A 24752-nucleotide genomic window follows, 5' to 3' on the forward strand; every position below is an offset into this window, starting at 1 on the left:
CCCCCTACCTTTTTATTAAAGGTGTCTGTGACCAACATATGCATATCTGTATTCCCAGTCATGTCAAATCCATAGATTTACGGCTTTAAATTGACTGATTTCCTTCTACGAACTGTAACTCAATAAAATCTTTGAAATTGTTGCATGTTGCGTTTTATATTTTTGTTCAGTATTTATACCGTATTTACAATGTGCAGGGATTCAGACATTTCAGTTAGAGCACTTTCTCTTGCTCTCTCTCTCCTCCATCTCTCTCTCCGTCTCTCTCTCTCTCTCTCTCTCTCTCTCTCTCTCTCTCTCTCCCTCTCTCTCTCTCTCTCCTCCATATCTCTCCTCCATCTCTCTCTCTCTCTCCATCTCTCTCTCCGTCTCCATCTCTCTCTCCATCTCTCTCCTCCATCTCTCTCTCTCCATCTCTCTATCTCTCCTCCATCTCTCTCCATCTCCCTCTATCTCTCCTCCATCTCCCTCTCTCTATCTCTCCTCCATCTCTCCTCCAGCTCTCTCCGTCTTTGATAATTATGGGACGTATTTTATCTGGTGTGACAGTCTAGTCAGTGAGCTTAAATGTTGACTCTCCCTCTATTCTCTCCTCTCCTCTTCTCTATCTCTCCTCTCCTCTCCTCTCCTCTCCTCTCCTCTCCTCTCCTCTCCTCTCCTCTCCTCTCCTCTCCTCTCCTCTCCTCTCCTCTCCTCTCCTCTCCTCTCCTCTCCTCTCCCTCTCCCTCTCCCTCTCCCTCTTCCTCTTCTCTATCTGAAGGTGTGGAACCAGACGTAGCTCTGTCGTGCGTCTGTTATTTAAATGAGGCGGTAGGAACTGAATCCAATCACCCTGTTTCGCTCTGTTCCTGTTGAGAGGCGCACACACACCCTGCTTCCCAAACACACACACACACACACACACACACACACACACACACACACACACACACACACACACACACACACACACACACACACACACACACACACACACACACACACACACACACACACGTAACTATCAGCAGACTCAGGTCTGACAGAAACAAACTGCTGATTTAAATTTCAGCCTCAGAGCGATCTAGTGTGTGTGTGTGTGTGTGTGTGTCTCTCTGATATTCTGTAAGAGCTGGTAGGCAATTAATTGGAGTACTGCTGATGCCCTAAGCAAACACACACACACACACACACACACACACACACACACACAAAGACATTAGTGATTTTATTCCACCTCAAGAGGCAGTTGGCCTGGGGGGGAGTGCTGCTATAAAGACACTGATAGAAAGAGGAGGAGGAGGAGGGGAGGGAGGAGAGAAAGGGGAAGGAGGAGGAGGAGGAGGGGAGGGAGGAGAGAGGATGGGAGGGAGGAGAGAAAGGGGAGGGAGAGGAGAGAGGAGGGAGGAGAGAAAGGGAGGGAGGCAAGAGGAGGAGGGGAGGGAGGAGTTAGGAGGAGGGAGGAGAGAAAGGGGAGGGAGGAGAGAAAGGGGAAGGAGGAGAGAAAAGGGGAGGAAGGAGACAAAAGGGAGGGAGGAGAGAGGAGGGGAGGGAGGAGAGAGGAGAGGAGAGGAGAGAGGAGGGGAGGGAGGAGAGAAAAGGGAGGGAGGAGAGAGGAGGGGAGGGAGGAGACAAAAGGGAGGGAGGAGAGAGGAGGGGAGGGAGGAGAGAGGAGAGAAAAGGGAGGAGAGAGGAGGGGAGGGAGGAGAGAGGAGGAGGGGAGGGAGTAGAGAGGAGGAGAGTTCACATGGTGATCTATGTCCCAGCTTAGTAATCATAGTTACTATGGTGATCTATGTCCCATGTTAGTAATCATAGTTACTATGATGATCTATGTCCTAGGTTAGTAATACTAGTTACTATGGTGATCTAGGCTAGTATTCACGGCACATTGTAAATATCTGACACTACTGGGCTAGTATTCACGGCACATTGTAAATATCTGACACTGCTGGGCTAGTATTCACGGCACATTGTAAATATCTGACACTACTGGGCTAGTGTTCACGGCACATTGTAAATATCTGACACTGCTGGGATAGTATTCACGGCACATTGTAAATATCTGACACTGCTGGGCTAGTATTCACGGCACATTGTAAATATCTGATACTGCTGGGCTAGTATTCATGGCACATTGTAAATATCTGACTGCTGCTAGGATAGTATTCACGGCACATTGTAAATATCTGACACTGCTAGGCTAGTATTCACGGCACATTGTAAATATCTGACAGTGCTAGGATAGTATTCACGGCACATTGTAAATATATGACACTGCTGGGCTAGTATTCATAGCACATTGTAAATATCTGACTGCTGCTAGGCTAGTATTCACGGCACATTGTAAATATCTGACTGCTGCTAGGATAGTATTCACGGCACATTGTAAATATCTGACACTGCTGGGATAGTATTCACGGCACATTGTAAATATCTGACACTGCTGGGCTAGTATTCATGGCACATTGTAAATATCTGACACTGCTGGGCTAGTATTCACGGCACATTGTAAATATCTGACTGCTACTAGGAAAGTATTCACGGCACATTGTAAATATCTGACACTGCTGGGCTAGTATTCACGGCACATTGTAAATATATGACACTGCTGGGCTAGTATTCACGGCACATTGTAAATATCTGACTGCTGCTAGGCTAGTATTCACGGCACATTGTAAATATCTGACTGCTGCTAGGATAGTATTCACGGCACATTGTAAATATCTGACACTGCTAGGCTAGTATTCACGGCACATTGTAAATATCTGACTGCTGCTGGGCTAGTATTCACTGCACATTGTAAATATCTGACACTGCTGGGATAGTATTCACGGCACATTGTAAATATCTGACACTGCTGGGCTAGTATTCACGGCATTTTGTAAATATCTGATACTGCTGGGCTAGTATTCACGGCACATTGTAAATATCTGACTGCTGCTAGGATAGTATTCACGGCACATTGTAAATATCTGACACTGCTAGGCTAGTATTCACGGCACATTGTAAATATCTGACACTGCTAGGATAGTATTCATAGCACATTGTAAATATCTGACTGCTGCTAGGATAGTATTCACGGCACATTGTAAATATCTGACACTACTGGGCTAGTATTCACGGCACATTGTAAATATCTGACACTGCTGGGATAGTATTCACGGCACATTGTAAATATCTAACACTGCTGGGCTAGTATTCACGGCACATTGTAAATATCTGACACTGCTGGGCTAGTATTCACGGCACATTGTAAATATCTGACTGCTGCTAGGATAGTATTCACGGCACATTGTAAATATCTGACACTGCTAGGATAGTATTCATGGCACATTGTAAATATCTGACACTGCTAGGATAGTATTCATAGCACATTGTAAATATCTGACTGCTGCTAGGCTAGTATTCACGGCACATTGTAAATATCTGACTGCTGCTAGGATAGTATTCACGGCACATTGTAAATATCTGACACTGCTGGGCTAGTATTCACGGCACATTGTAAATATCTGACACTGCTGGGCTAGTATTCACGGCACATCATGGTTACTGCAGTAGATGTTTCTGTGAGGTGATTATGGTTACTGCAGTAGATGTTTCTGTGAGGTGATAATGGTTACTGCAGTAGATCTAGTAGGAGATGTTTCTGTGAGGTGATAATGGTTACTGCAGTAGATCTAGTAGTAGATGTTTCTGTGAGGTGATTATGGTTACTGCAGTAGATCTAGTAGGAGATGTTTCTGTGAGGTGATTATGGTTACTGCAGGAGATGTTTCTGTGAGGTGATAATGGTTACTGCAGTAGATCTAGTAGGAGATGTTTCTGTGAGGTGATTATGGTTACTGCAGTAGATCTAGTAGGAGATGTTTCTGTGAGGTGATAATGGTTACTGCAGTAGATCTAGTAGTAGATGTTTCTGTGAGGTGATAATGGTTACTGCAGTAGATCTAGTAGTAGATGTTTCTGTGAGGTGATTATGGGTACTGCAGTAGATCTAGTAGGAGATGTTTCTGTGAGGTGATAATGGTTACTGCAGTAGATCTAGTAGTAGATGTTTCTGTGAGGTGATTATGGTTACTGCAGTAGATCTAGTAGGAGATGTTTCTGTGAGGTGATAATGGTTACTGCAGTAGATCTAGTAGGATATGTTTCTGTGAGGTGATAATGGTTACTGCAGTAGATCTAGTAGGATATGTTTCTGTGAGGTGATAATGGTTACTGCAGTAGATCTAGTAGTAGATGTTTCTGTGAGGTGATTATGGTTACTGTAGTAGATGTTTCTGTGAGGTGATAATGGTTACTGCAGTAGATCTAGTAGTAGATGTTTCTGTGAGGTGATTATGGTTACTGCAGTAGATCTAGTAGTAGATGTTTCTGTGAGGTGATTATGGTTACTGTAGTAGATGTTTCTGTGAGGTGATAATGGTTACTGCAGTAGATCTAGTAGTAGATGTTTCTGTGAGGTGATTATGGTTACTGCAGTAGATCTAGTAGGAGATGTTTCTGTGAGGTGATTATGGTTACTGCAGTAGATGTTTCTGTGAGGTGATTATGGTCACTGCAGTAGATCTAGTAGGAGATGTTTCTGTGAGGTGATTATGGTCACTGCAGTAGATCTAGTAGCATATGTTTCTGTGAGGTGATTATGGTCACTGCAGTAGATCTAGTAGGAGATGTTTCTGTGAGGTGATTATGGTCACTGCAGTAGATCTAGTAGGAGATGTTTCTGTGAGGTGATTATGGTCACTGCAGTAGATCTAGTAGGAGATGTTTCTGTGAGGTGATTATGGTTACTGCAGTAGATCTAGTAGTAGATGTTTCTGTGAGGTGATTATGGTTACTGCAGTAGATGTTTCTGTGAGGTGATTATGGTTACTGCAGTAGATCTAGTAGGAGATGTTTCTGTGAGGTGATTATGGTCACTGCAGTAGATGTTTCTGTGAGGTGATTATGGTTACTGCAGTAGATCTAGTAGGAGATGTTTCTGTGAGGTGATTATGGTTACTGCAGTAGATCTAGTAGGAGATGTTTCTGTGAGGTGATTATGGTTACTGCAGTAGATCTAGTAGGAGATGTTTCTGTGAGGTGATTATGGGTACTGCAGTAGATCTAGTAGGAGATGTTTCTGTGAGGTGATTATGGTTACTGCAGTAGATCTAGTAGGAGATGTTTCTGTGAGGTGATAATGGTTACTGCAGTAGATCTAGTAGGAGATGTTTCTGTGAGGTGATTATGGTCACTGCAGTAGATCTAGTAGGAGATGTTTCTGTGAGGTGATAATGGTTACTGCAGTAGATCTAGTAGGAGATGTTTCTGTGAGGTGATTATGGTCACTGCAGTAGATCTAGTAGGAGATGTTTCTGTGAGGTGATTATGGTTACTGCAGTAGATCTAGTAGTAGATGTTTCTGTGAGGTGATTATGGTCACTGCAGTAGATCTAGTAGGAGATGTTTCTGTGAGGTGATTATGGTCACTGCAGTAGATCTAGTAGGAGATGTTTCTGTGAGGTGATTATGGTTACTGTAGGAGATGTTTCTGTGAGGTGATTATAGTTACTGTAGGAGATGTTTCTGTGAGGTGATAATGGGTACTGCAGTAGATCTAGTAGGATATGTTTCTGTGAGGTGATTATGGTTACTGCAGTAGATCTAGTAGGAGATGTTTCTGTGAGGTGATAATGGTTACTGTAGGAGATGTTTCTGTGAGGTGATAATGGGTACTGCAGTAGATCTAGTAGGATATGTTTCTGTGAGGTGATTATGGTTACTGCAGTAGATCTAGTAGGAGATGTTTCTGTGAGGTGATTATGGTTACTGTAGGAGATGTTTCTGTGAGGTGATAATGGGTACTGCAGTAGATCTAGTAGGAGATGTTTCTGTGAGGTGATAATGGTTACTGCAGTAGATCTAGTAGGAGATGTTTCTGTGAGGTGATTATGGTTACTGTAGGAGATGTTTCTGTGAGGTGATAATGGTTACTGCAGTAGATCTAGTAGTAGATGTTTCTGTGAGGTGATAATGGTTACTGTAGGAGATGTTTCTGTGAGGTGATAATGGTTACTGCAGTAGATCTAGTAGGAGATGTTTCTGTGAGGTGATTATGGTCACTGCAGTAGATCTAGTAGGAGATGTTTCTGTGAGGTGATAATGGTTACTGCAGTAGATCTAGTAGGAGATGTTTCTGTGAGGTGATTATGGTCACTGCAGTAGATCTAGTAGGAGATGTTTCTGTGAGGTGATTATGGTTACTGCAGTAGATCTAGTAGTAGATGTTTCTGTGAGGTGATTATGGTCACTGCAGTAGATCTAGTAGGAGATGTTTCTGTGAGGTGATAATGGTTACTGTAGGAGATGTTTCTGTGAGGTGATAATGGGTACTGCAGTAGATCTAGTAGGATATGTTTCTGTGAGGTGATTATGGTTACTGCAGTAGATCTAGTAGGAGATGTTTCTGTGAGGTGATTATGGTTACTGTAGGAGATGTTTCTGTGAGGTGATAATGGGTACTGCAGTAGATCTAGTAGGAGATGTTTCTGTGAGGTGATAATGGTTACTGCAGTAGATCTAGTAGGAGATGTTTCTGTGAGGTGATTATGGTTACTGTAGGAGATGTTTCTGTGAGGTGATAATGGTTACTGCAGTAGATCTAGTAGTAGATGTTTCTGTGAGGTGATAATGGTTACTGTAGGAGATGTTTCTGTGAGGTGATAATGGTTACTGCAGTAGATCTAGTAGGAGATGTTTCTGTGAGGTGATTATGGTCACTGCAGTAGATCTAGTAGGAGATGTTTCTGTGAGGTGATAATGGTTACTGCAGTAGATCTAGTAGGAGATGTTTCTGTGAGGTGATTATGGTCACTGCAGTAGATCTAGTAGGAGATGTTTCTGTGAGGTGATTATGGTTACTGCAGTAGATCTAGTAGTAGATGTTTCTGTGAGGTGATTATGGTCACTGCAGTAGATCTAGTAGGAGATGTTTCTGTGAGGTGATTATGGTCACTGCAGTAGATCTAGTAGGAGATGTTTCTGTGAGGTGATTATGGTTACTGTAGGAGATGTTTCTGTGAGGTGATTATAGTTACTGTAGGAGATGTTTCTGTGAGGTGATAATGGGTACTGCAGTAGATCTAGTAGGATATGTTTCTGTGAGGTGATTATGGTTACTGCAGTAGATCTAGTAGGAGATGTTTCTGTGAGGTGATAATGGTTACTGTAGGAGATGTTTCTGTGAGGTGATAATGGGTACTGCAGTAGATCTAGTAGGATATGTTTCTGTGAGGTGATTATGGTTACTGCAGTAGATCTAGTAGGAGATGTTTCTGTGAGGTGATTATGGTTACTGTAGGAGATGTTTCTGTGAGGTGATAATGGGTACTGCAGTAGATCTAGTAGGAGATGTTTCTGTGAGGTGATAATGGTTACTGCAGTAGATCTAGTAGGAGATGTTTCTGTGAGGTGATTATGGTTACTGTAGGAGATGTTTCTGTGAGGTGATAATGGTTACTGCAGTAGATCTAGTAGTAGATGTTTCTGTGAGGTGATAATGGTTACTGTAGGAGATGTTTCTGTGAGGTGATAATGGTTACTGCAGTAGATCTAGTAGGAGATGTTTCTGTGAGGTGATTATGGTTACTGCAGTAGATCTAGTAGGAGATGTTTCTGTGAGGTGATTATGGTTACTGCAGTAGATATAGTAGGAGATGTTTCTGTGAGGTGATTATGGTTACTGCAGTAGATCTAGTAGGAGATGTTTCTGTGAGGTGATTATGGTTACTGCAGTAGATATAGTAGGAGATGTTTCTGTGAGGTGATTATGGTTACTGCAGTAGATCTAGTAGTAGATGTTTCTGTGAGGTGATAATGGTTACTGCAGTAGATCTAGTAGGAGATGTTTCTGTGAGGTGATTATGGTTACTGCAGTAGATCTAGTAGGAGATGTTTCTGTGAGGTGATAATGGGTACTGCAGTAGATCTAGTAGGAGATGTTTCTGTGAGGTGATTATGGTTACTGCAGTAGATATAGTAGGAGATGTTTCTGTGAGGTGATTATGGTTACTGCAGTAGATCTAGTAGGAGATGTTTCTGTGAGGTGATAATGGTTACTGCAGTAGATCTAGTAGTAGATGTTTCTGTGAGGTGATTATGGTTACTGCAGTAGATCTAGTAGGAGATGTTTCTGTGAGGTGATAATGGGTACTGCAGTAGATCTAGTAGGAGATGTTTCTGTGAGGTGATTATGGTTACTGTAGGAGATGTTTCTGTGAGGTGATTATGGTTACTGCAGTAGATCTAGTAGGAGATGTTTCTGTGAGGTGATTATGGTTACTGCAGTAGATCTAGTAGGAGATGTTTCTGTGAGGTGATAATGGTTACTGTAGGAGATGTTTCTGTGAGGTGATAATGGTTACTGTAGGAGATGTTTCTGTGAGGTGATAATGGTTACTGTAGGAGATGTTTCTGTGAGGTGATAATGGTTACTGTAGGAGATGTTTCTGTGAGGTGATAATGGTTACTGTAGGAGATGTTTCTGTGAGGTGATAATGGTTACTGTAGGAAATGTTTCTGTGAGGTGATAATGGTTACTGTAGGAGATGTTTCTGTGAGGTGATAATGGTTACTGTAGGAGATGTTTCTGTGAGGTGATAATGGTTACTGTAGGAGATGTTTCTGTGAGGTGATAATGGTTACTGTAGGAGATGTTTCTGTGAGGTGATAATGGTTACTGTAGGAGATGTTTCTGTGAGGTGATAATGGTTACTGTAGGAGATGTTTCTGTGAGGTGATAATGGTTACTGTAGGAGATGTTTCTGTGAGGTGATAATGGTTACTGTAGGAGATGTTTCTGTGAGGTGATGCATTCAATACTATTGACTTCTAATTGAGATCAATTAAGTTGTATTTATAATGTACTTGGTGGGCTACTGGTACTGAGATATAGTAGTATTTATAATGTACTTGGTGGGCTACTGGTACTGAGATATAGTAGTATTTATAATGTACTTGGTGTGCTACTGGTACTGAGATATAGTAGTATTTATATTGTACTTGGTGTGCTACTGGTACTGAGATATAGTAGTATTTATAATGTACTTGGTGTGCTACTGGTACTGAGATATAGTAGTATTTATAATGTACTTGGTGGGCAACTGGTACTGAGATATAGTAGTATTTATATTGTACTGGTACTGAGATATAGTAGTATTTATATTGTACTTGGTGTGCTACTGGTACTGAGATATAGTAGTATTTATATTGTACTGGTACTGAGATATAGTAGTATTTATATTGTACTGGTACTGAGATATAGTAGTATTTATATTGTACTGGTACTGAGATATAGTAGTATTTATATTGTACTGGTACTGAGATATAGTAGTATTTATATTGTACTGGTACTGAGATATAGTAGTGTACTGAGATATAGTAGTATTTATACTGTACTGGTACTGAGATATAGTAGTATTTATATTGTACTGGTACTGAGATATAGTAGTATTTATACTGTACTGGTACTGAGATATAGTAGTATTTATATTGTACTGGTACTGAGATATAGTAGTGTTTATATTGTACTGGTACTGAGATATAGTAGTATTTATATTGTACTGGTACTGAGATATAGTAGTATTTATACTGTACTGGTACTGAGATATAGTAGTATTTATATTGTACTGGTACTGAGATATAGTAGTATTTATATTGTACTGGTACTGAGATATAGTAGTATTTATATTGTGCTGGTACTGAGATATAGTAGTATTTATATTGTACTGGTACTGAGATATAGTAGTATTTATATTGTACTGGTACTGAGATATAGTAGTATTTATACTGTACTGGTACTGAGATATAGTAGTATTTATATTGTACTGGTACTGAGATATAGTAGTATTTATATTGTACTGGTACTGAGATATAGTAGTATTTATACTGTACTGGTACTGAGATATAGTAGTATTTATACTGTACTGGTACTGAGATATAGTAGTATTTATATTGTACTGGTACTGAGATATAGTAGTATTTATATTGTACTGGTACTGAGATATAGTAGTATTTATAATGTACTGGTACTGAGATATAGTAGTATTTATACTGTACTGGTACTGAGATATAGTAGTATTTATATTGTACTGGTACTGAGATATAGTAGTATTTATATTGTACTGGTACTGAGATATAGTAGTGTTTATATTGTACTGGTACTGAGATATAGTAGTATTTATATTGTACTGGTACTGAGATATAGTAGTATTTATATTGTACTGGTACTGAGATATAGTAGTGTACTGAGATATAGTAGTATTTATATTGTACTTGGTGGGCTACTGGTACTGAGATATAGTAGTATTTATACTGTACTGGTACTGAGATATAGTAGTGTACTGAGATATAGTAGTGTTTATATTGTACTTGGTGGGCTACTGGTACTGAGATATAGTAGTATTTATACTGTACTGGTACTGAGATATAGTAGTGTACTGAGATATAGTAGTATTTATACTGTACTGGTACTGAGATATAGTAGTATTTATACAGTACTGGTACTGAGATATAGTAGTATTTATATTGTACTGGTACTGAGATATAGTAGTATTTATATTGTACTGGTACTGAGATATAGTAGTATTTATATTGTACTGGTACTGAGATATAGTAGTATTTATACTGTACTGGTACTGAGATATAGTAGTATTTATATTGTACTGGTACTGAGATATAGTAGTATTTATACTGTACTGGTACTGAGATATAGTAGTATTTATATTGTACTGGTACTGAGATATAGTAGTGTTTATATTGTACTGGTACTGAGATATAGTAGTATTTATATTGTACTGGTACTGAGATATAGTAGTATTTATACTGTACTGGTACTGAGATATAGTAGTATTTATATTGTACTGGTACTGAGATATAGTAGTATTTATATTGTACTGGTACTGAGATATAGTAGTGTTTATATTGTACTGGTACTGAGATATAGTAGTATTTATACAGTAAACTATGTGTTTTGAATGTGTATGAATGTTACAAGGTGCAGTTAACATCTCTTCATGTCTGTCTGTCCATACAGAACAGGACCTTTCTCTCTCCTCTCTTTCTCTCTCTCTCTCTCTCTCTCTCTCTCTTTCCTCTCTCTCGCTCTCTCTTTCCTCTCTCTCTCTCTCTTTCCTCTCTCTCGGTCTCTCTTTCCTCTCTCTCTCTCTCTTTCCTCTCTCTCGCTCTCTCTTTCCTCTCTCTCTCCTCTCTCTCTCTCTATCTCTCCTCTCTCTCTGATCTCCCTCCCTCCTCTCAATTTCAATTCAATTCAATTCAAGGGGCTTTATTGTCATGGGACACATGTGTTAACATTGCCAAAGCAAGTGAGGTAGATAATATACAAAAGTGAAATAAACAATAAAAATGAACAGTAAACATTACACATACAGAAGTTCCAAAAGTTCCTAAAGAATAAAGACATTTCAAATGTCATATTATATATATATATACAGGGTTGTAACGATGTACAAATGGTTAAAGTACACAAGGGAAAATAAAAACATGTAAATATGGGTCACACATCTTGCTGCTGTGATGCTACAATGTGGTATTTCACCCAGTAGATATTGGTTTGTTTTTTCATTCTTTGTGGGTCTGCCTACGGAGGCCTTTCTCAATAGCAAGGCTATGCTCACTGGGTCTGTACATAGTCAAAGCTTTCCTTCAGTTTGGGTCAGTCTCTCTCTCTCTGTGAGATAGATGAGAGCAGACAGAGAGGCTATAATGGAGATGGATCATGGGAAGGGTTAGGAGGAGAGGGGAGAAGAGGAGGGGAGAAGAGGAGGGGAGGAGGGAAGAAGAGGAGAGGGGAGAAGAGGGGAGGAGGGAAGAAGAGGAGGGGAGAAGAGGAGGGGAGGGGAGAGGGGAGAAGAGAAGAGGGAAGGAGAGGGGAGGAGAAGAGAAGAGGGGAGGAGAAGAGAAGAGAAGGGGGAGGAGAGGAGAGGGGAGAAGAGGAGGAGAGGAGAAGAGAAGGGGGGAGGGGGGAAGAGGAGGAGAGAAGCGGGGAGGAGAGGAGGGGAGAAGAGGAGGGGAGAAGAGAAGAGGGGAGAAGAGGAGGAAGGGAAGGGGAGAGGAGGAGGAGGGAGAGGAGGGGAGAAGAGGAGGGGAGGAGAGTGGAGAAGAGAAGAGGAGAGGGGAGAAGAGGAGGAAGGGGAAGGGAGAGGGGAGAGGAGAGGAGGGGAAGAGAGGAGGAGAGGAGAGGAGAGGAGGGGAGGAGGTGAGGAGTTTGTGATGACACTGTGTGACCTTTTAAGTGATTCCCAAAGCGACAGGAATAAATATTGATGCAGAGTTCTGTATGTGATCAATAAATGATCAGACTTAGACGTTTAATGAACTACCAGGACAACAATTTACACACCCTTTCTCTGTTTCTCTCTCCTCTCTCTGTTTCTCTCTCCTTCCTCTCTTTCTCTCCTGTCTCCCCCCTCTCTCTCTTTCTCTAAAGGGGAGTCAAGCTGAGGACACCGGTCTCTATGACAACCTGCTAGCTCAGGATGTGTCATAGGAACTTAATTATCTAGATTACATTAGCGTGTGTTGTGTGTGTTGTGTTGTGTTGTGTGTGTGTTGTGTTGTGTGTCTCCAGGGAACATAATGTGTCTGCTGCTGTAGAAGAGTAGAAACAGGAAGCGTTGTGTGTCTCCAGGGAACATAATGTGTCTGCTGCTGTAGAAGAGTAGAAACAGGAAGCGTTGTGTGTCTCCAGGGAACATAATGTGTCTGCTGCTGTAGAAGAGTAGAAACAGGAAGCGTTGTGTGTCTCCAGGGAACATAATGTGTCTGCTGCTGTAGAAGAGTAGAAACAGGAAGCGTTGTGTGTCTCCAGGGAACATAATGTGTCTGCTGCTGTAGAAGAGTAGAAACAGGAAGTAGAAAAGTAGAAACAGGAAGCGTTGTGTGTGTGTGTGTCTGTCCCCAGGGAACATAATGTGTCTGCTGCTGTAGAAGAGTAGAAACAGGAAGCGTAGTGTGTGTGTGTGTGTTGTGTGTCTCCAGGGAACATAATGTGTCTGCTGCTGTAGAAGAGTAGAAACAGGAAGCGTAGTGTTGTGTGTGTTGTGTTGTGTGTCTCCAGGGAACATAATGTGTCTGCTGCTGTAGAAGTGTAGAAACAGGAAGCGTTGTGTGTGTGTGTGTTGTGTTGTGTTGTGTGTGTTGTGTTGTGTGTCCCCAGGGAACATAATGTGTCTGCTGCTGTAGAAGAGTAGAAACAGGAAGCGTTGTGTGTCTCCAGGGAACATAATGTGTCTGCTGCTGTAGAAGAGTAGAAACAGGAAGTAGAAGAGTAGAAACAGGAAGCTGTATTTGATTTAAAGCAGATTTTAGTAACTGCGAATCTAGTTATTATATATTGACACTGTAATATACACACTGTCCTTGTTGACGGTGGTTCAGCCTTATCATTGACTCGTGTCATGTGGAGACATAATATGTTACGTCTGACCGTGACGATTATACTGGCCAGATGTAGCTGACTGACTGAAACCGGTGAACCGACAACTTCTTATTCATACCAATATAATACGCTAGGATGACGCAAGTCAGGTGATTTCCCGTTTAAAGAGGTGTATAACGGTGTTTGAGGTCGAGCGACAGCAGCGTCAAGCCAGCGGCGGTGGACGTTTCTCCGCCTGAAGCAGCACCGGGAGAGCAGGACGGGAGCCGCGATCCGGCAGCGGGAGTTCCCTTCTGATGGAGGCGGTTAACGGACAGGAGACAGCAGCACCGAGAGCATCGACCCGGGAGACCACGGGAGAATAAAGACTGTTCCGTTGTCCTAGGAATAGAGGCTCAGACGGCGTCGTAAGGAAAGGTGATGAGGGCTGGAGGAAAGGATGGATGGAGAACCTGTTGTTTGTTCGGTGTGTTTGGGAGAAACGGTTGGAGGGCTACAACGGAGCTGCAATACCTGAATTGTGTTCACGTATCTGGTTCGTTTATATTAATAACTGACAGAATAAAAACGAGATGGGTGGACTGCTGCTTCTAAAATGAATATTATTCATTTTATAGTCTATATTTATTGTAATTAAATTGGAGTCTAGACAGTTAGTTTTCCCTCCCGGTGTTTTTCGTCGTAACGTCATCAGACGGACACAGAGCTCAAGGCGAGGCTACTGATACAGGAATATCTGCAAACACAAGGATTAGGCGAATTATTTGTTAAATAGGCCGATACACATAGACTATTAGTTGATTTAATCTGTCATCCAATATGTTTGTTTTTTTCGCTACAGAATAAAACCAACTTTACTCTTCACTTTCACATGGCATTAAAAGAACATGTATGTTTTTCTTGACCGATAGGCCGTTGTTGAATGTGTAACGCTGTACGAGTCTGTTTGGTTCATGTTTCAATCACTTTATGTCGGTCCCTTTCATTCTGCCCCTGACTAAGAGTCTGTGAGCGCCGCCTAGTGGTTGGAACTGTAATCACACCCAACTGTTTTCTAGCGGTCAGTGGACGAGAGAGAGCGCATCATTATGATATATGAGGCCTTCAGCTGCCTGTCTGTCTGTCTGCCTGCCTGCCTGCCTGCCTGCGTGAACAACGTGTTGTGTAAGGTCTGCCTGCCTGCCTGCCTGCGTGAACAACGTGTTGTGTAAGGTCTGCCTGCCTGCCTGCCTGCCTGCTGCCTGCCTGTGTGAATGACGTGTTGTGTAAGGTCTAGTGTAAAGCTTGTCCATTCCTTCAGCACTCAGCACACACCACTGTTATAGTCTGTTGTAGGGAGATGAACTGTGTTGACAGAAAAGACTAGAGGCTGGTGGTGGGGTTGGTTACAGATGTGTGTATTTAGTATTTACCGAGAGAGGGGGGGGGGGGGGGGGAGAGAGGGGGGGGGGGAGAGAGGGGGGGGGGGGAGGAGAGAGAGAGTCTGCGTTTGTGTCTGTTTGCTGTCCTATGTTTTGACAGTCAAAACAGAGATATCAGCTTGGAGGTCTAACACCTGACTATCATGTTGTTCTGTTGTCTCCTCCTACAGGTCACCATCACCCCAAAACCTCCTGCCTCTCCTCTCCACTGTTAGCTCTGTGTGTGTCTTGGAGGGAAGGTTGTGTAGCCTCTCCTCTCCTCTCCTCTCCTCTCCTCTCCTCTCCTCTCCTCTCCTCTCCTCTCCTCTCCTCTCCTCTCCTCTCCTCTCCTCTCCTCTCCTCTCCAGGTGTGTGTAGCGTGTGTTTTGCAAGAAGAGTGTTAGGAGTGTGTATTCCTTTGCGTGTGTGTGTAGTGTACCATAATGAGTACAGCAGGAGTGGAGCGACGGAGGCCAACCCCAGCACAGACCCCTGAGGAGAGAGAGGGATGGGGCCAGACAGGGAGAGAGGAGAGAGAGGGATGGGACCAGACAGGGAGAGAGGAGAGAGAGGGATGGGGCCAGACAGGGAGAGAGGAGAGGGAGGGATGGGGCCAGACAGGGAGAGAGGAGAGGGAGGGATGGGGCCAGACAGGGAGAGAGGAGAGGGAGGGATGGGGCCAGACAGGGAGAGAGGAGAGGGAGGGGGGAGAGGGACGGGCAGGGAGGGCCGGATGGAGGGAGGGCAGAGAAACCAGTGTAGTGCAGAGTTATAGCTTCGACTCGTACCAGCTGGAGGAAGAGGAGGGGACCAAGGGAATGCCGGAGAGAGGGGTGCTGGCCCTGTCAGAACCGGGTGAGTCTCTCTTACTGTACTGTTGGAGCTAGAAACACAATCATTATATATTACTGTTGGAGCTAGAAACACAATCATTATATATTACTGTACTGTTGGAGCTAGAAACACAATCATTATATATTACTGTACTGTTGGAGCTAGAAACACAATCATTATATATTACTGTACTGTTGGAGCTAGAAACACAATCATTATATATTACTGTACTGTTGGAGCTAGAAACACAATCATTATATATTACTGTACTGTTGGAGCTAGAAACACAATCATTATATATTACTGTACTGTTGGAGCTAGAAACACAATCATTAGATATTACTGTTGGAGCTAGAAACACAAGCATTAGATATTACTGTTGGAGCTAGGAACACAATCATTAGATATTACTGTACTGTTGGAGCTAGAAACACAATCATTAGATATTACTGTTGGAGCTAGAAACACAATCATTAGATATTACTGTTGGAGCTAGAAACACAATCATTATATATTACTGACTGTTGGAGCTAGAAACACAATCATTATATATTACTGTTGGAGCTAGAAACACAATCATTATATATTACTGTACTGTTGGAGCTAGAAACACAATCATTAGATATTACTGACTGTTGGAGCTAGAAACACAAGCATTAGATATTACTGTACTGTTGGAGCTAGAAACACAATCATTATATATTACTGTTGGAGCTAGAAACACAAGCATTAGATATTACTGTTGGAGCTAGAAACACAAGCATTATATATTACTGTACTGTTGGAGCTAGAAACACAATCATTAGATATTACTGTTGGAGCTAGAAACACAAGCATTATATATTACTGTACTGTTGGAGCTAGAAACACAATCATTAGATATTACTGTTGGAGCTAGAAACACAATCATTATATATTACTGTACTGTTGGAGCTAGAAACACAAGCATTATATATTACTGTACTGTTGGAGCTAGAAACACAATCATTAGATATTACTGTTGGAGCTAGAAACACAAGCATTAGATATTACTGTACTGTTGGAGCTAGAAACACAAGCATTAGATATTACTGTACTGTTGGAGCTAGGAACACAAGCATTAGATATTACTGTACTGTTGGAGCTAGAAACACAAGCATTAGATATTACTGTTGGAGCTAGGAACACAAGCATTAGATATTACTGTTGGAGCTAGGAACACAAGCATTATATATTACTGTTGGAGCTAGAAACACAAGCATTATATATTACTGTTGGAGCTAGAAACACAAGCATTAGATATTACTGTTGGAGCTAGGAACACAAGCATTAGATATTGCTGTTGGAGCTAGGAACACAAGCATTAGATATTACTGTTGGAGCTAGAAACACAAGCATTATATATTACTGTACTGTTGGAGCTAGAAACACAAGCATTAGATATTACTGTTGGAGCTAGGAACACAAGCATTAGATATTACTGTTGGAGCTAGAAACACAAGCATTATAAATTACTGTTGGAGCTAGAAACACAAGCATTATATATTACTGTTGGAGCTAGAAACACAAGCATTAGATATTACTGTTGGAGCTAGAAACACAAGCATTAGATATTACTGAACTGTTGGAGCTAGAAACACAAGCATTAGATATTACTGTACTGTTGGAGCTAGAAACACAATCATTATATATTACTGTACTGTTGGAGCTAGAAACACAAGCATTATATATTACTGTACTGTTGGAGCTAGAAACACAATCATTATATATTACTGTACTGTTGGAGCTAGAAACACAAGCATTATATATTACTGTTGGAGCTAGAAACACAAGCATTAGATATTACTGTTGGAGCTAGAAACACAAGCATTAGATATTACTGAACTGTTGGAGCTAGAAACACAAGCATTAGATATTACTGTACTGTTGGAGCTAGAAACACAATCATTATATATTACTGTACTGTTGGAGCTAGAAACACAAGCATTATATATTACTGTACTGTTGGAGCTAGAAACACAATCATTATATATTACTGTACTGTTGGAGCTAGAAACACAAGCATTATATATTACTGTTGGAGCTAGAAACACAAGCATTATATATTACTGTTGGAGCTAGAAACACAAGCATTAGATATTACTGTTGGAGCTAGAAACACAAGCATTATATATTACTGTACTGTTGGAGCTAGAAACACAAGCATTAGATATTACTGTTGGAGCTAGGAACACAAGCATTAGATATTACTGTTGGAGCTAGAAACACAAGCATTATATATTACTGTTGGAGCTAGAAACACAAGCATTAGATATTACTGTTGGAGCTAGGAACACAAGCATTAGATATTACTGTTGGAGCTAGAAACACAAGCATTAGATATTACTGTTGGAGCTAGAAACACAAGCATTAGATATTACTGTTGGAGCTAGAAACACAATCATTAGATATTACTGTACTGTTGGAGCTAGAAACACAATCATTATATATTACTGTTGGAGCTAGAAACACAAGCATTAGATATTACTGTTGGAGCTAGAAACACAAGCATTAGATATTACTGTTGGAGCTAGAAACACAAGCATTAGATATTACTGTACTGTTGGAGCTAGAAACACAATCATTATATATTACTGTTGGAGCTAGAAACACAAGCATTAGATATTACTGTTGGAGCTAGAAACACAAGCATTATATATTACTGTACTGTTGGAGCTAGAAACACAATCATTAGATATTACTGTTGGAGCTAGAAACACAAGCATTATATATTACTGTACTGTTGGAGCTAGAAACACAATCATTAGATATTACTGTTGGAGCTAGAAACACAATCATTATATATTACTGTATTGTTGGAGCTAGAAACACAAGCATTATATATTACTGTACTGTTGGAGCTAGAAACACAATCATTAGATATTACTGTTGGAGCTAGAAACACAAGCATTAGATATTACTGTACTGTTGGAGCTAGAAACACAATCATTAGATATTACTGTTGGAGCTAGAAACACAATCATTAGATATTACTGTTGGAGCTAGAAACACAAGCATTATATATTACTGTTGGAGCTAGAAACACAAGCATTAGATATTACTGTTGGAGCTAGAAACACAAGCATTAGATATTACTGTACTGTTGGAGCTAGGAACACAAGCATTAGATATTACTGTACTGTTGGAGCTAGAAACACAAGCATTAGATATTACTGTTGGAGCTAGGAACACAAGCATTAGATATTACTGTTGGAGCTAGGAACACAAGCATTATATATTACTGTTGGAGCTAGAAACACAAGCATTATATATTACTGTTGGAGCTAGAAACACAAGCATTAGATATTACTGTTGGAGCTAGGAACACAAGCATTAGATATTACTGTTGGAGCTAGGAACACAAGCATTAGATATTACTGTTGGAGCTAGAAACACAAGCATTATATATTACTGTACTGTTGGAGCTAGAAACACAAGCATTAGATATTACTGTTGGAGCTAGGAACACAAGCATTAGATATTACTGTTGGAGCTAGAAACACAAGCATTATATATTACTGTTGGAGCTAGAAACACAAGCATTAGATATTACTGTTGGAGCTAGAAACACAAGCATTAGATATTACTGTTGGAGCTAGAAACACAAGCATTATATATTACTGTTGGAGCTAGAAACACAAGCATTAGATATTACTGTTGGAGCTAGAAACACAAGCATTAGATATTACTGTTGGAGCTAGGAACACAAGCATTAGATATTACTGTTGGAGCTAGAAACACAAGCATTAGATATTACTGTTGGAGCTAGAAACACAAGCATTAGATATTACTGTTGGAGCTAGAAACACAAGCATTAGATATTACTGTACTGTTGGAGCTAGAAACACAATCATTATATATTACTGTACTGTTGGAGCTAGAAACACAAGCATTATATATTACTGTACTGTTGGAGCTAGAAACACAATCATTATATATTACTGTACTGTTGGAGCTAGAAACACAAGCATTATATATTACTGTTGGAGCTAGAAACACAAGCATTATATATTACTGTTGGAGCTAGAAACACAAGCATTAGATATTACTGTTGGAGCTAGAAACACAATCATTATATATTACTGTTGGAGCTAGAAACACAAGCATTAGATATTACTGTTGGAGCTAGAAACACAATCATTATATATTACTGTACTGTTGGCGCTAGAAACACAAGCATTAGATATTACTGAACTGTTGGAGCTAGAAACACAAGCATTAGATATTACTGTACTGTTGGAGCTAGAAACACAAGCATTAGATATTACTGTACTGTTGGAGCTAGAAACACAAGCATTAGATATTACTGTTGGAGCTAGGAACACAAGCATTAGATATTACTGTTGGAGCTAGGAACACAAGCATTATATATTACTGTACTGTTGGAGCTAGAAACACAAGCATTAGATATTACTGTTGGAGCTAGAAACACAAGCATTATATATTACTGTTGGAGCTAGAAACACAAGCATTATATATTACTGTTGGAGCTAGAAACACAAGCATTAGATATTACTGTTGGAGCTAGGAACACAAGCATTAGATATTACTGTTGGAGCTAGAAACACAAGCATTATATATTACTGTTGGAGCTAGAAACACAAGCATTAGATATTACTGTTGGAGCTAGAAACACAAGCATTATATATTACTGACTGTTGGAGCTAGAAACACAAGCATTATATATTACTGTACTGTTGGAGCTAGAAACACAAGCATTAGATATTACTGTTGAGCTAGAAACACAAGCATTATATATTACTGTACTGTTGGAGCTAGAAACACAAGCATTATATATTACTGTTGGAGCTAGAAACACAATCATTAGATATTACTGTACTGTTGGAGCTAGAAACACAAGCATTAGATATTACTGTACTGTTGGAGCTAGAAACACAAGCATTATATATTACTGTTGGAGCTAGAAACACAAGCATTATATATTACTGTTGGAGCTAGAAACACAAGCATTATATATTACTGTACTGTTGGAGCTAGAAACACAATCATTATATATTACTGTTGGAGCTAGAAACACAAGCATTATATATTACTGTTGGAGCTAGAAACACAAGCATTATATATTACTGTTGGAGCTAGAAACACAATCATTTCCCTGCTCCTTCGATAACATCTCTCTCTCCCTCTCTCTCTCTCTCACTCTCTCTCTGTATCTCTCCCCCTCTCTCTCTCCCTCTCTCTCTCCCCCTCTCTCTCACTCTCTCTCTGTATCTCTCCCCCTCTCTCTCTCCCCCCTCTCACTCTCTCTCTCTGTATCTCTCCCCCTCTCTCTCTCCCCCTCTCTCACTCTCTCTCTGTATCTCTCCCCCTCTCTCTCTCCCCCCCTCTCTCACTCTCTCTGTATCTCTCCCCCTCTCTCTCTCCCCCTCTTCCTCTCTCCCCCCTCTTCCTCTCTTCCCCCTCTTCCTCTCTCCCCCTCTTCCTCTCTCCCCCCTCTTCCTCTCTCCCCCTCTTACTCTCTCCCCCTCTCTCTCTCCCCCTCTTCCTCTCCCCCCCCTCTCTCACTATCTCTCTGTATCTCTCCCTCTCTCTCTCTCCCCCCTCTTCCTCTCTCTCCCCCTCTCTCTCCCCCTCTCTCTCTCTCCCCCTCTCTCTCTCTCCCTCTCTCTCTCTCCCTCTCTCTCTCTCCCCTCTCTCTCTCCCCCCTCTTCCTCTCTCCCCCTCTCTCTCTCCCCCTCTTCCTCTCCCCCTCTCTCTCTCCCCCTCTCTCTCTCTGTATCTCTCCCCCTCTCTCTCTCCCCCTCTCTCTCACTCTCTCTCTGTATCTCTCCCCCTCTCTCTCTCCCCCCTCTTCCTCTCTCTCCGCCAGCCTTTGAGGAGCCAGTCCCTGATGACCGTTACCATGGTATCTACTTTGCGATGCTATTGGCTGGCGTGGGCTTCCTGCTTCCCTACAACAGCTTCATCACCGACGTGGATTACCTTCACCACAAGTTCCAGGGTAACACACAGACACAGACACAGACACAGACACACACACACACAGACACACACACACACACACACAGACACACACACACACACACACACACACACAGACACACACACAGACACACACACACACAGACACACAGACACACACACACAGAGAGAGACGACCCCAGTGTTATAATGCTGTTGTAGAGACAGCAGTCTGGACCACCAGACGACCCCAGTGTTATAATGCTGTTGTAGAGACAGCAGTCTGGACCACCAGACGACCCCAGTGTTATAATGCTGTTGTAGAGACAGCAGTCTGGACCACCAGACGACACCAGTGTTATAATGCTGTTGTAGAGACAGCAGTCTGGAGCACCAGACGACCCCAGTGTTATAATGCTGTTGTAGAGACCGCAGTCTGGACCACCAGACGACCCCAGTGTTATAATGCTGTTGTGGAGACAGCAGTCTGGAGCACCAGACGACCCCAGTGTTATAATGCTGTTGTAGAGACAGCAGTCTGGACCACCAGACGACCCCAGTGTTATAATGCTGTTGTAGAGACGGCAGTCTGGACCACCAGACGACCCCAGTGTTATAATGCTGTTGTAGAGACGGCAGTCTGGACCACCAGACGACCCCAGTGTTATAATGCTGTTGTAGAGACGGCAGTCTGGACCACCAGACGACCCCAGTGTTATAATGCTGTTGTAGAGACGGCAGTCTGGAGCACCAGACGACCCCAGTGTTATAATGCTGTTGTGGAGACAGCAGTCTGGACTACCAGACGACCCCAGTGTTATAATGCTGTTGTAGAGACAGCAGTCTGGACCACCAGACGACCCCAGTGTTATAATGCTGTTGTAGAGACGGCAGTCTGGACCACCAGACGACCCCAGTGTTATAATGCTGTTGTAGAGACGGCAGTCTGGACCACCAGACGACCCCAGTGTTATAATGCTGTTGTAGAGACGGCAGTCTGGACCACCAGACGACCCCAGTGTTATAATGCTGTTGTAGAGACGGCAGTCTGGACTACCAGACGACCCCAGTGTTATAATGCTGTTGTAGAGACAGCAGTCTGGACCACCAGACGACCCCAGTGTTATAATGCTGTTGTAGAGACAGCAGTCTGGAGCACCAGACGACCCCAGTGTTATAATGCTGTTGTAGAGACAGCAGTCTGGAGCACCAGACGACCCCAGTGTTATAATGCTGTTGTAGAGACGGCAGTCTGGACCACCAGACGACCCCAGTGTTATAATGCTGTTGTAGAGACGGCAGTCTGGACCACCAGACGACCCCAGTGTTATAATGCTGTTGTAGAGACGGCAGTCTGGACCACCAGACGACCCCAGTGTTATAATGCTGTTGTAGAGACGGCAGTCTGGACCACCAGACGACCCCAGTGTTATAATGCTGTTGTAGAGACCGCAGTCTGGACCACCAGACGACCCCAGTGTTATAATGCTGTTGTAGAGACGGCAGTCTGGACCACCAGACGACCCCAGTGTTATAATGCTGTTGTAGAGACGGCAGTCTGGACCACCAGACGACCCCAGTGTTATAATGCTGTTGTAGAGACGGCAGTCTGGACCACCAGACGACCCCAGTGTTATAATGCTGTTGTAGAGACGGCAGTCTGGACCACCAGACGACCCCAGTGTTATAATGCTGTTGTAGAGACAGCAGTCTGGACCACCAGACGACCCCAGTGTTATAATGCTGACCCCAGTGTTATAATGCTGTAATGTGCTTTTCTCCCACTTTCTCTGTGTGTGTGTGTGTGTGTGTGTGTGTGTGTGTGTGTGTGTGTGTGTGTGTGTGTGTGTGTGTGTGTGTGTGTGTGTGTAGGATCCTCCATAGTGTTTGATATGAGTCTGGTGTATATCGTGGTGGCTCTGGTCGCAGTCATACTAAACAACATCCTGGTGGAGAGAATCAGTCTACACACACGAATCACCGTGGGTGAGTTAACACAAACACACACACACAGGAGAGGATCAGTCTACACACACGGATCACCGTGGGTGAGTTAACACACACACACACACACACAGGAGAGGATCAGTCTACACACACGAATCACCGTGGGTGATTCACACACACACACACACACACACACACACACACACACACACACACACACACACACACACACACACACAGGAGAGGATCAGTCTAAACACAAATCACCGTGGGTGAGTTACCTGTTATTACCACAAAGTAAACCAACCCTCCTCCCCCACCAGGTTACCGGTTATTACCATACAGTAAACCAACCCTCCTCCCCCACCAGGTTACCTGTTATTACCACACAGTGAGCCAACCCTCCTCTTCCCCCACCAGGTTACCTGTTATTACCACACAGTAAACCAACCCTCCTCCCCCACCAGGTTACCTGTTATTACCACACAGTGAGCCAACCCTCCTCTTCCCCCCGCCAGGTTACCTGTTATTACCACACAGTAAACCAACCCTCCTCCCCCACCAGGTTACCTGTTATTACCACACAGTAAACCAACCCTCCTCCCCCACCAGGTTACCTGTTATTACCACACAGTAAACCAACCCTCCTCCCCCACCAGGTTACCTGTTATTACCACACAGTAAACCAACCCTCCTCCCCCACCAGGTTACCTGTTATTACCACACAGTGAGCCAACCCTCCTCTTCCCCCCGCCAGGTTACCTGTTATTACCACACAGTAAACCAACCCTCCTCCCCCACCAGGTTACCTGTTATTACCACACAGTAAACCAACCCTCCTCTTCCCCCGCCAGGTTACCTGTTATTACCACACAGTAAACCAACCCTCCTCCCCCACCAGGTTACCTGTTATTACCACACAGTAAACCAACCCTCCTCCCCCCACCAGGTAACCTGATATTACCGCACAGTAAACCAACCCTCCTCCTCCCCCACCAGGTTACCTGTTATTACCACACAGTAAACCAACCCTCTCACCAGGTTACCTGTTATTACCACACAGTAAACCAACCCTCCTCCCCCACCAGGTTACCTGTTATTACCACACAGTAAACCAACCCTCCCACCAGGTTACCTGTTATTACCACACAGTAAACCAACCCTCCCACCAGGTTACCTGTTATTACCACACAGTAAACCAACCCTCC

At 42.4% G+C, this 24752-nt stretch overlaps 1 protein-coding gene across 1 annotated transcript in view; it reads left to right on the forward strand.

Moving 5' to 3' along the window:
• Window positions 1-15533: 15533 nt before the first annotated feature.
• LOC116371561 (equilibrative nucleoside transporter 4) overlaps window positions 15534-24752 on the forward strand; it is a 31467-nt gene continuing 22248 nt past the window's right edge. The window contains exons 1-3 of the mRNA XM_031820412.1: window positions 15534-15678; window positions 21506-21637; window positions 23470-23583. Coding sequence (XP_031676272.1) covers window positions 15642-15678; window positions 21506-21637; window positions 23470-23583 — 283 coding nt within the window. The 5' untranslated portion in view covers window positions 15534-15641. The remainder of the gene's footprint in view (window positions 15679-21505; window positions 21638-23469; window positions 23584-24752) is intronic.

This window comes from Oncorhynchus kisutch, unplaced genomic scaffold (genome assembly GCF_002021735.2).
Source record: "Oncorhynchus kisutch isolate 150728-3 unplaced genomic scaffold, Okis_V2 scaffold3378, whole genome shotgun sequence".
Classification (NCBI taxonomy): Eukaryota; Metazoa; Chordata; class Actinopteri; order Salmoniformes; family Salmonidae; genus Oncorhynchus; species Oncorhynchus kisutch.